Here is a 14,367-nt window from a genome sequence, read left to right as displayed (position 1 = left end):
CTTTATCACGTTCAACGTGGACTTACCCTTTCGAAAACCAACCTTAAGAGCGCAGTTTGGAACTCCATCCGGCCCTGGAGCTTTGTTTATTGCTAGGGAATTAGCCACTGCGAGTAGTTCTTCATTCGTCATTTCGGCCGTACCCGCGCTGTCTCGTAGTGCAGGTGGCCAGGGGCTTGTGGATCGAGACGGAAAGAGTACTTCGATAATCTTCGCCAACCGGTCCGGAGACCGTTCTGGGGGTGAAGAGCCCCCTTTGGTCTTGGCCATCACGATCCTGTAGGCATCGCCCCACGGATTCACGTTGGCCTCCTCGCACAAATTGTCAAAACACGCTCTCTTGCTGCTCTTGATGGCCTTGTTGAGGGCCGATTTCGCAGCACGAAACACTTCACGTCGATCCACTCTAACTTCCTCAGTGCGGGCTCGCTGCATCCTACGTCTAGCTTGTAGGCAAGCTGATCGTAGGGCTGCGATCTCTGCACTCCACCAATATACCGAACGTCTGCCATTTCTTGGCAGGGTTTTCTTCGGCATAGTGGCGTCGTACGCGCGTGATAGAACAGCTACCAGCGCATCCCCGCTTAGACTGTCGGTGTTGGCCAGGGCCTCCAGTCCCAGGGCCGCGGTGAAAACATCCGCGTACTTGACAGGGATTACCCGCCCTCGGATGCTGCACACCATAGTTGATCCTGAAGCGTATTGCTAAGTGATCACTATGGGTGTAGCCCTCGTCTACCCTGCAGTCCATGTATGGAACGAGACTCGGACTGGCAAACGTTTCGTCAATCCACGACTCGACCCCATTCCTGCGAAATGTGCTAGCGGAACCATCATTGACTAGCACTGCGTCGAGTTTCGCAAGCGCCTCCAGGAGCGCTTGGTGCCTACTATTTGTACAGCGGCTGCCCCACTCCACTGCCCAAGCGTTGAAGTCACCCGCTATGACAAACGGCTTCCGACCCACCATGTCAGACGAAAGCCTGTCGATCATCTGGTTGAACTGTTCTATTGGCCACATAGGTGGGGCATAGCAGCTACAATAGAACACACCTTTGATCTTGGCAATCGCGACACCCTCCGCAGAGGACTGTACTACCTCCTGAACCGGGAACCGTCCCGTCCTAGACCCGTCCGCCACCCAGTTGCCGTTATCGGCAGGGACGTTGTACGGGTCGGATAGGAGGGCGACATCTGTCCTCGACTCCGATACCGACTGCCACAGTAGCTGTTGGGCTGCTGCACAATGGTTAAGATTCAGCTGTGTGACGTATTCCATTGCTTCCTCTTTGCGGCCTCCCCGAAGGGACACGCAGGTCCGCCCATAACATGGCTGCGGCCCTGCTTCTTACTAGCGCAGATAAGACACTTGGGTGCCCTCTCACATTTCAGCGCCTTGTGTCCCTCCTCACCGCAGCGACGACACAACTTGCTCCTGTCTGGGCCCTTACAGTCGTATGACTTGTGGCCTCGCTCCAGACATTTAAAACACCAGTCCACTGAAGGCGGCTGGGGTATGCTAGCTGGGCATACTGACCATCCGATCTTCAACTTCCCTTTATCGGTTACTTTTTTGGCTTCCGCGACCGGTAGCTTGAAATCCGCTCCCTGATACGTACAGAGGTCTGATCGATCTCAACGCCGCACTGCTCCTTAACGGCCGAGACGACGTCCTCTGCGTTTGTGATCTCGTTCAGTTGCGTTCAGTCACTTCCGCTTCCAACGACCTCATCTGAGCGCCATTTCCCAAGACCTCTTGGGCCAACCTCCGATACGTCACTCCGCTGGATTGTGCACCACGCTTCAGTACCAAGATCATTTCGCCATCTTTGGCGCGTCTGACGCTTCGCATATCCTGTCCTAAATTCGAGAGGCTTTCGGCCGCCCACATCGATTTTAGGATCTCAGCGTAGCTACCCTCGGTGGTTTTCACCAGCAGGGCCTCCCCTCTGTCTCTCGCCTTCTTTTTCTTCGCGGGTCGAGGTGCGTTCGACTTCCGCTTCCTACTGACCACCTGTCATTCACCATCTTCTGCCGATGGCGCCGGCTGACTGGTGCCAGGTTGCTCTACATTTTGCGCCCGATTGGCGACTTTCGCCTTTTTAGGCTGAGAAGTCGTTTTCTCGGGTCGCCGCCCTGCGGGATCCTTCGCACCCCCCCCCCCCCCCCCAATCATTCATCCCTCGGCAAGGGTCGCTTCACGCCTTGGAATTGGGGTTATCCCGTTTGGTGGGCCCATATCACCGGAACGGGAGATCCGTAGCGCTATTGTATGCCGGCCACTACACGGCCCTCCTTCCCTGTCAGCATACGACCATAGTCCCAACGAGTTGGCTACCCGAACTTTCCTATGGCTACTCGTATCCCAGCCGGCTCCGCGGGGAGATTGGAGTTCCTGGGCCATCCTGAACAATTTCATATAGAAAGATCGGTACGTCAAGGTGATCCGTGTGAGTACGTTACTTTTCGTTCTGTATCTGCAACCGTTATTGGATCAACTGGTCGAAATACGCAACGATCAAGCGGAATCTATGATTGTCCATGCCGCCGACATCACAATAATCATCCGTGGACAGGGAAAGTGGAACGTAGTCGGACGTTCTTCCAAGCTTTTTTGGGAGCTGCTGGAGCAACGATTAAGCTTCTAAAAGCGGAAGCATTTGAAATAAATGTGAGAATGCCAAAGCGGAGTGGTTTCAACATAGAAAATATATCTAATAATCTATAGAAATTGGGAACGAATGCCGACTAGTAAACGCAGTTCTATGGATCAATCTGCCAAGGCTGATTAATTTCATGCAATATATGATATTATTAGACACGTCTATTAGTTTAAAAATCTGGTACATGGCAACCAGTTTAAATCGACCAATCAAATCAAATTTTATGTTGGTTTATTTACACAGAATATCTTTTTGTCGATATTTTGCTGTGTTTTCGACTGTTTATGATTTATTTCTTTAGGTTAGGAATCGGCGTTCTTCCGACGTTTCGGTCCTTATTGAACCTTTATCAAGGAATCAAATTTCGATTCCTTGGGAAAGATCCAATAAGGACCGATTCGTCGGAAGAAGAGAACATAGAGGAGTTCTTTGTTAAAAACAGACTGAAACGCCGATTTTTGTCGATACTCATGCTTAGCCATTGTCAAAATCAGGATTGGTTCATACCAACCTACAGATTCCAGACCTTTTAAAGATAAGAAAAAAAACTGAAAGCTCAGTAGCCTATTTTTCTACTAACATAAAAAGCTGCCTTTATCCATTCTGCACTAAAATTCACCTTCCTTCGGCTTTATATCTTCGCACGCAAACACACATAAAAATATGCCATCACTTTCAACGCCACTGCAATTGCTATTACCACCACCACCACAACCAATCACCACCACCAGTCACCATTCATCATCGTCTTCCCATTCAACCATCATTGACCAGTCAATTTACCAACACTGCCCATCGCCATTATTCAGCGTGACCTGCACCCGGAACTAAAACAATAATCGTTTGTTGTTCTCTTGTTTTTTTCTTCTCTTTTTATGACGTAATCTTCTCCCTCCGAAACAAAAAAATATATAAAACACTCGTAGAAAAAGAGTAATTAGAGTCAATAGTATCGAAGATGATGTTCATCTTGTTCATAGAGAGCAAGTCATTGGAAAACAGTCAAAATCTGTTCAGGTAGTGATGTGTGATTCCGTACTGTTTACTTTCTCTATGTTTCTTCCTGCTTTTTCTCTCTTTATCTCTTTTGTTTTTTTGGAGATTTTATGCCCCGCCCCTTTTCCTCTTTTTTCTGAAATGAAAAATGCATCCTTCTTTTATCGGTTTTGCTTGAAACAATCTAGCAGCTAACAATTTTTTTTCTCACTGTTACTAAACCCCCGTTAACCCAACACAGCAACCTTTGCTTGAGTTTCATTTGCTTCTAACACCTTGTACTCTGTGAAACACCTTGTATTCGCGTCGCTTCCAGCCGTTTACTCTTTTCAGGCAAATTTGCCAGTACTAAACGAGTTCCCTTTTATCTCTTTCTCTTTTTTTTTTTCTTTCCGTTCCGTTTCGATTTTCCGTTTGTTCCTTCGTCCGATCGGTCGGTTCATCGGTTTTAAACAATGCCGTGTTCCACGCTAACAGGTCGCGGAATGGATGGGACGAAGAGAAGCCTGGTCGGCGGATAGATCGACCGATTCCCGCACCAAGCCGACGCGCTGGGAATTTAGAGGAAGACGACACGCTAACAAAGCCTCACTAGCAGCAGCAGCGGCGGCGGCGGCGACGACGGTGACGTCGTCACCATCGGCGGCTGCAGTTACAACAACCGTAGCAACAGGTCGCGACAACCGGGGGCACACAATTGACGATGACGAAGATGGTGGCGGTGGCGGTGGCGTAGGAGGAGATAGCAGTGGTGGCATCGGTGGCGGTGGTGGCGTAGCCCGAATGATGCCCATCAGCGACAAGAAGACGAGAAGCGATGGCGGTGGTAAAACGAAAGAGCAGACTGTTAAGATTAGGTTAGTAGAGCAGCCGGTGAGACCGTTGCCGGTGCGGGTTGTGGTGGTACGGTACTAGTTTTTTTTTTGGTTGAGGCGAGAGTTGCTGCGATGGTGACTGGGTTTCCTAGGGTAGCGAGTAGTTGTTTACTAACAATCTCAGTTGAACACGTGATTTGCAAATGCTCCGCACTACACAAAATTCTATGTTGATCTGGACATGTAATCAAAGATTCTTGTAATATGTTAGACCCTCAAAATGAATAAAATATATCAAGAATGTGAGATAGAAGCGCATTTTATTGGAGTGACTTCACTAAATTTGTCGAATCAAGAATTTTCACGGCACTTTTCAACCTACAGTAGAGTCCGGTCACTGACTAATAAATATGGCATATCCGGAACAGACTTACCGGATGTCCTTGACCTAGTTTGGCGCTGCCATTGAAAATAACTAACTAACTTTCATTAGCATAAAGAAGCTTCCTGCGGAAGACAAATTGACCTGACTCCAGCACGAGCATTTGCATTTCACGTGTAGGCGTGGCTCGGCCAACAAGACCCATTCAATTTAGGCCAACTTATTCTACGCGAACTAACCTCCGTATTTTCCCCTTACAGAAACGAATACAAATCCAAATCGGCAAAGGAACAGCATCAACAACATCACGCAGCTGGTGGTGGTGGTGGCGGCGGTGGAGGTGGAAGCATCGGCGATGGTCTGCACCGTTCCCGGAGCAACCTGTTGAACAACGAACAGCGAACGGACATGTACCTCGAGGATGTGGACGATCAGGATGATCCGGAGTATCAATCGTTGCGGCGGGTTCATCAGCAGCATCATCATCACAGTCACCTGCATCATCACCACCAGACCCAGATCGATGACGATTCGATGCGACGGCACGAGATGGACCGGGGGAGTGATTTGAACTACGAGCGACGGGGTAGCTTTAAGCGACAGGGAGGACTAGGGGGAAACAATATGGGGGGTGGACTGGAGGATGGGATCGAACCGAGGGATCAGTATTACATTAAGGATGGGAATGCGGAGATTCTCCGCTTGATTACCAGGGGTAGGAACGATGAGGAGAATATCTACGTTAATGTTCCACAGCGAGGAGGTGGAGTTGGAGGTGGTCCAGGACAGGCTCAACCGCAGTACATAATGGTGGATAACGGGGGGAAGGAGATCCTGATGAGACGATACATTGAGGAGCAAGCGAATGGGAAACAAATCATTAGAGAACACTATCAGCTACTGCCGGGAACCACTTTCATACAGACGATCCCGAACGAGGTTCCCGGAGGAGGCTACAGAGGAGAGCACGTTACGGAGGTAAAAGTAGGGCTCGATCAAAAGACGGACAAAGGATCTGTTCGGGGCATCGACGAGGATGACATTCAGATAACGCATGCCGTTTCGAATCACTCGCTGATACAGCAAGAGTTGGAGCATTCGCTGAAACAGCAGAACGCCTTGCTGCGGCAGATCCTGCTGGAGAAGGAGAAACTAGAGGAGAAGTACAACCAACAGGATCAGGCGCTCGAGACACAAAGTTTACCCTGTCCGTCGATGGCGGCGGTTGCTGCGACGACACAAACCGACTGCGAAACTGCAACGCAAACCGAACCGGTGAAGATCGAGAGAAGGAGAACCAAGAGCGAAAACGACGACGATTCGCTGTCGGAGGACGAGTACGAATACATCAAGTACAGCCCGCCGGACAGTCCGGAGGGTGTTTACTTGATCAAGCGTAAGCGGACTCGCAAGAAGACCAAGTACAAAACGGACGGGGATTCGGGCGAGGGACGAACGGGTCGACGGTTCGTCACCGTGGAGTCGGTGAAGCGAAAGATTCGAACCCCGATTCAGGAGGAAGAGGAACCGAAACGGTCACCACCGAAGCATGCGGAAACCCGAGCGAGCATACTGAGGCGGAAGCGAAACGAGGAGCGGCTGAAGAAGGATGTTCTGATGGAGATTTCCGACTCGTTGGAAGATAAGGACACCAAAAAGAAGGAGAAGCGCAAGAAAGTGTACAAGAAGAACGTGAAATACTATGAAGATTCCGACGGATCGGACAAGGAGGTGATGGTGCAAAAGTACTTTTCAGCGGATAGTTTGGACGAGATAAATTCGGACGTGGAAGACTACAGCTACTCGGTGACGAAGAGTTCAAAATCGGTGACGGTTTCACCTCGAACCGGGGTACAGCAGAGAATATCCAGGAGGGATAATAAGACTACGGAAACGACGACAACGACCCGAATACGGTTGGCTACTTCCGAGTCGCCCTCCAGACCCCACAAGGGACCAGCACCGAAGCCACCGCGATTAACTAAATCCCTTTCGAAAGAAGGTCTGGAAGCGCAGGACGGACGGGACATCCCAGCCAAGTACATGGATTGGTACTACAACCTGGGAAAAGACGATTCGCTGGAAAAGAAAGGTAAACGAACCGATCCGGAAAAGAAATTGGTTAAAAAGAAACTAGCCTCGTCCTCGTCAAGGGAGGACGACCCAAAGTTCAAACCGGAACCGATGCCACGAACGTCTCCCCCGAAAGACGCACGTCTCCTGAAGGAAGACATTCAACTGGCCAAACGCGTTCAATCGCAGTCCTCCGGCGAACCGACCAGTCATCCTCTGCTGCAGCACTCCGAACATCGGTTCGAGGCAGAATACGATCCCCACTCGCAGGTGCATGCCCCGCCCGACAAACTACCGCACTACCTGTACCCGGAGACACCACCGATCGTGAACCGCGACAACAAAGTCCAGATCAAGATTGTCGACTCGTCCGCCGCGAGTAAACCTTCTCCGATCAAAGAACACGAAGTTAAAGAATCTCGCACTCGTCCGTCGGACCTAGCCGCCACGACGGCGGCGGCGGCGGCGACTGCACCCGGAACAACAACGACCAACACCAAAACCCTGAACGCTTCCACGCTGGAGGACGATCACGACTCCGGTATTGCGATGAACTCGCTGCTGCACAACCGAAGCAAACGGCATCCGATCACGGACAAGAAGAGCATTTTTACCATCGCGTACGATGACGTACGCATCCGGCAGATTCGCTCGGAGAGTGACACACCGCCCTTTTCCTAACAGCGGCCACGGCAGCAGCCTGCTGGCGGCGAACAGCAGCACAGCAGGCGGCTACGGAAGCAGTACAACAACGCTCAAGCCGAACAGCAGCAGCAGCAGCGACGAACAAAGGGGGGAAAGCTGCCGCTTCCATACCGCAATAGCGACTGATGCGAGCGACGACGTGGAAACTCAGTAGGCGCTGCCTGATTTTATTGTTTTTGACAGTTTGTGAAAGAAAGTGCTTCCGCTACGTTGTGACGAATGTGAATATTTAAATATTTAGACGAAATTTAACAGTACAAAGCAACGGAATTCCCCTTGTCTCGTCGGAGACGGAGCCTTTGGACTCCCGCTCCGTCACCTCCTCCTCCTCCATCTTCTCCTGCCCTGTACGAAGTAAGTATAAAAAAAACCATGTTCTAAAGTTGGAGTAAACGCGAAACTGCCATAAATGATAGAGGTTCACACTTAAGTATAGCGCCATTTTTTCCTACACACACATATATATACGGTATAAAAAACTACCAGAGGGGTTAGAGTATCGGAATTGAAGTAGTTTAACCACTTCGAAAAAAAAAACGACTGGTCTTCTTGTCGGTTAAGACAGCGCCATTTTCGTTTCCGGCGGTAAATAGTTCCACCGCCGCCGGCTTTGTGTTAATCCAATTAGTGCGCGAGCGCGTGTACGTGCACGTGTTTTTTTCCTATTGTTCATCGGCAACAATTTTCAACTGTGTGTCATTCCAATCCAAGCTAAGATTCCTTACCCGTTAAGACCTGTACATTTTAAACACACCTGTTGTTTCTGTTCCGCGTTTAAGTTGTGCATAGTAGAACCCGTAGTCGTGATTTTAGTACAAGAGGAATATTTTCGCCCTATGAAAGCAGTTAGAGATAACACGTTGTTTTTCGTCGCGCCACCACTAGTTATCAAATAACTAGTCTGTTTTAGTTTAACGTTTCTTTTTTTTCTCTTCTGGTAAGCGCATACATTGTTAGGTGATATTTTTTGCTTCCAAAACCGAAATGAACAATCGAATGTTTGAGAAGCAATACTCAAAAGGATTTTTCTTCCAGCAGCAAGCGAAAAAAAACGCGGTTGCCTAGCAACTGGCACAGTCTCTTGTTTAAGTTTAATGTTTCGAAGGTTTGTAAAAATACTGAACTTTCTTCTCTTTTCTGTGTTATATGTTTAATTTAGTCGCTAATGTTTAGTTTATATTGTGGTTGCAATCGAGGTTGCAAACCAGTTTGTAAAGTTGACTGTAAGTACTATGAATATAGAGAGAAAGAAAAAAAGCATAACTAGTTTTGTAGGCAGAATCAGACTCTATTCCTAGCCTTTGTATTTAAGCAATAATAATGTAATGATAAATCGATCGATCGATCCGAGATGGGTTCGGTAGACTATAGAAGTTTAAAGAAGATATTTTGAATAATTTTCCTACTGTTGTTAGTTTCTTCGAAATTTCCTGTGTTTTCTATCTATTTCTCTTTTTATATGTCGGTGTAAGTGTGCCCAACTATTTGTTCTTTCTTTTTCGATCTTCTTACTATTTTCTGTCATTTGGCATAAAAAATGCAAAGTCGATTTTGAAATTTTCCTTTACTCCCCCCTTTGAACAAAAATCGTCAAAAAAGTCAATTTTCGTTAAAAAATTTTTTTCGAGTTTACATCAAATTTTGACGCTTTATGCATTTTGAAGTCATTTGGCATCAAAAATACCAGCTCGATTTTGAAATTTTCCCCCCTTTGAACAAGAAAAGTCGAAAAAAGTCAACCTTCGTTAATTTTTTTTGAGTTTGCATCAAATCTCGACGTTTTATGCATTTTGAAGTCATTTGGCATCAAAAATGCAAATTCGATTTTGAAATTTTCCTTTACTCCCCCCTTTGAATAAAAATCGTCAAAAGTCAATCTTCGTTAAAAAATTTTTTTCGAGTTTACATCAAATTTTGACGCTTTGTGCATTTTGAAGTCACTTGGCATCGAAAATACCAGCTCGATTTTGAATTTTTCCCCTCTTTGAACAAAAAAAGTCGAAAAAAGTTAACTTTCGTTAAAAAAAATTTTTGGAGTTTGCATAAAATCTCGACGTTTTATGCATTTTAAAGTCATTTGGCATCAAAAATGCAAATTCGATTTTGAAATTTTCCTTTACTCCCCCCTTTGAATAAAAATCGTCAAAAAAGTCAATCTTCGTTAAAAAATTTTTTTCGAGTTTACATAAAATTTTGACGCTTTGTGCATTTTGAAGTCACTTGGCATCGAAAATACCAGCTCGATTTTGAATTTTTCCCCTCTTTGAACAAAAAAAGTCGAAAAAAGTTAACTTTCGTTAAAAAATTTTTTTGGAGTTTGCATAAAATCTCGACGTTTTATGCATTTTGAAGTCATTTGGCATCAAAAATGCAAATTCGATTTTGAAAATTTCCTTTACTCCCCCCTTTGAATAAAAATCGTCAAAAAAGTCAATTTTCGTTAAAAAATTTTTTTCGAGTTTACATCAAATTTTGACGCTTTGTGCATTTTGAAGTCATTTGACATCAAAAATACCAGCTCGATTTTGAATTTTCCCCCCTTTGAACAAAAAAAGTCGAAAAAAGTTAACTTTCGTTAAATTTTTTTTCGAGATTGCATCATTTGGCATCAAAAATGCAAATTCGATTTTGAAATTTTCCTTTACTCCCCCCTTTGAACAAAAATCGTCAAAAAAAGTCAATCTTCGTTAAAAAATTTTTTCGAGTTTACATCAAATTTTGACGCTTTATGCATTTTGAAGTCACTTGGCATCGAAAATACCAGCTCGATTTTGAATTTTCCCCCCCTTTGAACAAAATAAGTCGAAAAAAGTTAACTTTCGTTAAAAAAAATTTTTGGAGTTTGCATAAAATCTCGACGTTTTATGCATTTTAAAGTCATTTGGCATCAAAAATGCAAATTCGATTTTGAAATTTTCCTTTACAAAAATCGTCAAAAAAGTCAATTTCCGCTAAAAAAAATTTTTTTCGAGTTTACATCAAATTTTGACGCTATATGCATTTTGAAGTCATTTGGCATCAAAAATACCAGCTCGATTTTGAATTTTCCCCTCTTTGAACAAAAAAAGTGGAAAAAAGTTAACTTTCGTTAAAAAAATTCGAGTTTGCATCAAATCAAATCACGGAATTTCGCACAGACTTTCGCGCGGATTTTTGCACGAAATTTGGCACAAAATTTCGCTTGAAATTTCACACGGAATTTCGCACGGAATTTCGAACAGAATTTCTAACGGAATTTCCCGCGGAATTTCGCACGAAATTTTGCACGGAATTTCGCACGGAATTTCGCTCGAAATTTGATACGGAATTTCGCTCGAAATTTCGCTCAAAATTTCGCACGGAATTTAGCGAGGAATTTCGCATGGAATTTCGCACGGAATTTCACACGAAATTTCGTATGGATTTTCGAACGGATTTTTTGTCGTGACTAACGACTTACCTTTCAATATAGGGGCCCCTTTTCAAAATTTCGGAAGAATAATGATGTAAGATTTTGAACGCTTATATCTTTTGTTGTACTGAATGGATTTAATCAATTTCTTCGGCATTTTGTCGAAAATATTTGTACCAATGTTGTATTAAATTTTGGAACATGTAGGACATTCATTATCAACGGAAAAATAGTGTGTTGAAAAATCTTTCGAAAACGACTCGGAAAAGTGAAAATTTTCAGCCCATCTCGCACAGAGCCGTCAATATGGTGCAGCAACCGAACAATAAAATAATGAAAAGTTTATATATAGGTCCACTACATGTTTGTTCCTATGATTATTCGTATTGGGTTGCTTGACGAGAGCAGTTGGTGGGGGAAAGCCGGCATATTAGTTTTGGTTATGCCATTAGAAGCCGGACGGAAAGGAAAGGCTCATGCACGCCATGAGAACGAGCGAGAAAGCGATAGTAGTGCATATTAGCGAAAGCGTTACGTACATTTTGAACCTTAATAACTTTTCTTCTACTAAACGGATTGCCAATCTTGTTTCATAAATCGAAAGGAAAACGTTCAACGCTTGCTACCGATACGTTGTTTGCTATATCAAATTTGTTTAAATAGTTCAAAAACTACTTTAAATGAGAATCAACATTAATGATAAAACCTATAAATAGGGGTGTCGCAGCTTTTCTCAAAGCCAGACGTGTGTAAGACGCAGTGCATAACAGATGTGCGTGGTCGTGAGAAGCTGCATCGGACGACCAATCAAATTGGCTACCACCGGAGAGAAGAAAAACGGTGGTGGCGGTGAGAAGGCCAAAAGGCCAAAGGCTAAGAAACGCAGTCACTGAAAAGGCGGTAGTAACTGCCACTAAAAATGCCACCAAAACATCGAAGGCTGCAAAGCGTACTCATTCGGTGTGAGCTGCGAAAGGGGAAAGATCGTATGTATGTACGCAGTAAAAACAATCGTCGGCAAGGTTTGAATTGTTTCAAAAGATTCCCGTCTTGTATCAACATACCGTCCTTATTAGGACGAAGGCAAAATGGAAAAAGAATTTAATTAGAAAGTTTCTTTTATTAACTAGTACTAAGTTTGCGCTTATTAATTCTGTACTTTTACCACCATTCGTCGTTTGGAAGCAGTACAGTGCGGACGTACCATTCTAGCTGCGATGACGAGGACCCGCAAAGCCGAAGCCAAACCCTGCACCGGAAGGCGAGGATGGTGCTGAAGCGAACCTACTCAAATCGAACAGTTACAGCTCACTCGCAGATGCGCCTGAGAGTAATGTAGACAAACGCATCAAGTTGCCGCCCATTGTAGTCAAAGATGTTCCGTTGGCAACCTTGAAGTCGGACCTCATCAATAACGACGTATTGGCGTCGTTTAAAATCACGCGAATTGGCACCAAAATCTTGGTTGAAGATCCAAACCAATACAAACGATTGAAAAAATATCTCCAAACAACAAAGGCTGAGCATTTTTCGCATGACATGCCCTCGGAAAAACCTTTTAAGGCTGTCATTCGTGGCCTTCCAACAATGAAAGTAGAGGAGATCGAAGAAGAGCTTCGATCGTATGAACTGTCTCCAATAAAAGTTTTCAAGATGTCTCGACGCGAAGATGAAACTAGAGTGTTTAAAGACAGTCTACCTAGTGCAGTTTAAGAAAGGCTCCATATCGATGGGAGCATTGCGAGTGATACCATCATTATTCCAAGTGATTATCAAGTGGGAACCGTACCGCGGGGTGCAAAAAGATGTAACCCAGTGTCTAAATTGCCAAAATTTTGGACATGGATCACGAAACTGCAGCATGAAGCCCCGCTGCCTTAAATGTGGTGGAAATCATCGACTTGAGGGATGTGTCAAGGAAGCAGCAAAGTGTGCAAAATGTGGAGAAAATCACCAAGCAAATGACAAATCGTGTGCCAAACGGGCAGAATATATTAACATTCGTCGAGCATCGACGATTAACAATCAACCAGGACGCAAGCAAAAACCTCCGGTGAACTTGGGAAGCGTGAACTTCCCACCAATCGTCCCACCCGACGATGCTGCTCTAAGCAGCTCGAAGCGACCAGCTCCACCAGGATTCCAGAGCTACTGTGGTGTTGCCAGCGGCTCAGGCTTACCTAACACCTCAGACGACTCAACATTGTACTCCCCAGAGGAGCTAGTGCGTATTTTCTTGGAAATGTCGAACAAGCTGCGAAGCTGTAAAACCAAACACGAGACTCGGACTCTTCGTCATCAAATATGGTCGATAATCGGTGTCGTATTGTGACCTGGAATGCTCGATCAGTTGGACCGAAAGTGCTTGAATTATCTCAATTCCTCAGAGATAACAACATTAGTATAGCTCTCGTAACCGAAACACATCTAAAGCCAAAAGTGAAATTCTCGATACCAAACTACAGTGTTATCAGATGTGACCGAATTAGCAGAGGGGGTGGTGTCGCCAGAATTATCGCAAAAGAAATACCATTCAAAACTCTCCCACATTTTCAAACCAGTGTAATTGAAGCGATCGGAATAGAAATAACTACCAACCTAGGAAAAATTCGAGTGATAAGTGCGTACTGTAATAAACAAATGCAAGTGAGCGATGGAACTGCGCAACAATTTAAAAGTGATCTGAAAAAACTAACCAAGGGTAGTGATAAATTCCTGATCGGTGCGGATCTAAATGCGAGACATGCCAACTGGGGTAGCACGCGTGTAAACTCTAACGGCAAGCTACTGCAAGATGAGCTTCAGTGTGGTTATTATACAGTGTTCCACTCTCCCACTCCTACCTATGTATCTCCTAAAGGACATACTTCGACTCTCGACATATTTCTCTCGAATCTACCTGCTGGGCTAAGCGACCCCGAGTCCATTATAGACCTGGGCTCTGACAACTATCCGGTATTGGTGAAACTTGGAATCGAAACTGCAACAAGAAGACAAACGAGAAGAGACTTCCATCGAGTCAACTGGAGAAGGTTTCAACAGTTTGTGGATGCACGACTGAATGAAAACGTAGTGATTAACAACTTTGCTGATATAGACAACGTATTATTCAACGTAGAACGTGTTCTACAAGAGGCAGTCAACGTCGACGTCCGCGAAGTTCCGGTGAAGAGCAGCTTCACTGAAATCGACCGCTTCACGAAAATACTGATTGGTAAGCGCAATATGTATCAAAGGCAGTTTCAGAGTTACAGAAATTACAGAATCAAACCAATTATCAATAGACTGAAAAAAATAATAACCAAACGACTAACTGACATCAAAAATGAAAAATTTAGCAAT

The 14,367-nt window shown here is 45.0% G+C and overlaps 1 protein-coding gene across 2 annotated transcripts in view; it reads left to right on the top strand.

Annotated features, from left to right (window-relative positions):
* LOC131686759 (cadherin-86C-like) overlaps positions 1–9,012 on the top strand; it is a 385,841-nt gene extending 376,829 nt beyond the window's left edge. For both annotated transcript variants that reach the window (XM_058970741.1, XM_058970731.1), the window contains 3 exons: positions 3,590–3,680; positions 4,137–4,516; positions 5,117–9,012. In XM_058970741.1, coding sequence (XP_058826724.1) covers positions 3,590–3,680; positions 4,137–4,516; positions 5,117–7,610 — 2,965 coding nt within the window. In that variant the 3' untranslated portion in view covers positions 7,611–9,012. The remainder of the gene's footprint in view (positions 1–3,589; positions 3,681–4,136; positions 4,517–5,116) is intronic.
* The last annotated feature ends 5,355 nt before the right edge of the window (positions 9,013–14,367 follow it).

This window comes from Topomyia yanbarensis, chromosome 1 (assembly GCF_030247195.1).
Source record: "Topomyia yanbarensis strain Yona2022 chromosome 1, ASM3024719v1, whole genome shotgun sequence".
Lineage (NCBI taxonomy): Eukaryota > Metazoa > Arthropoda > Insecta > Diptera > Culicidae > Topomyia > Topomyia yanbarensis.
Note: the sequence above shows the minus strand (reverse complement) of the source record. Positions and strands in the feature narration are given on the sequence as shown.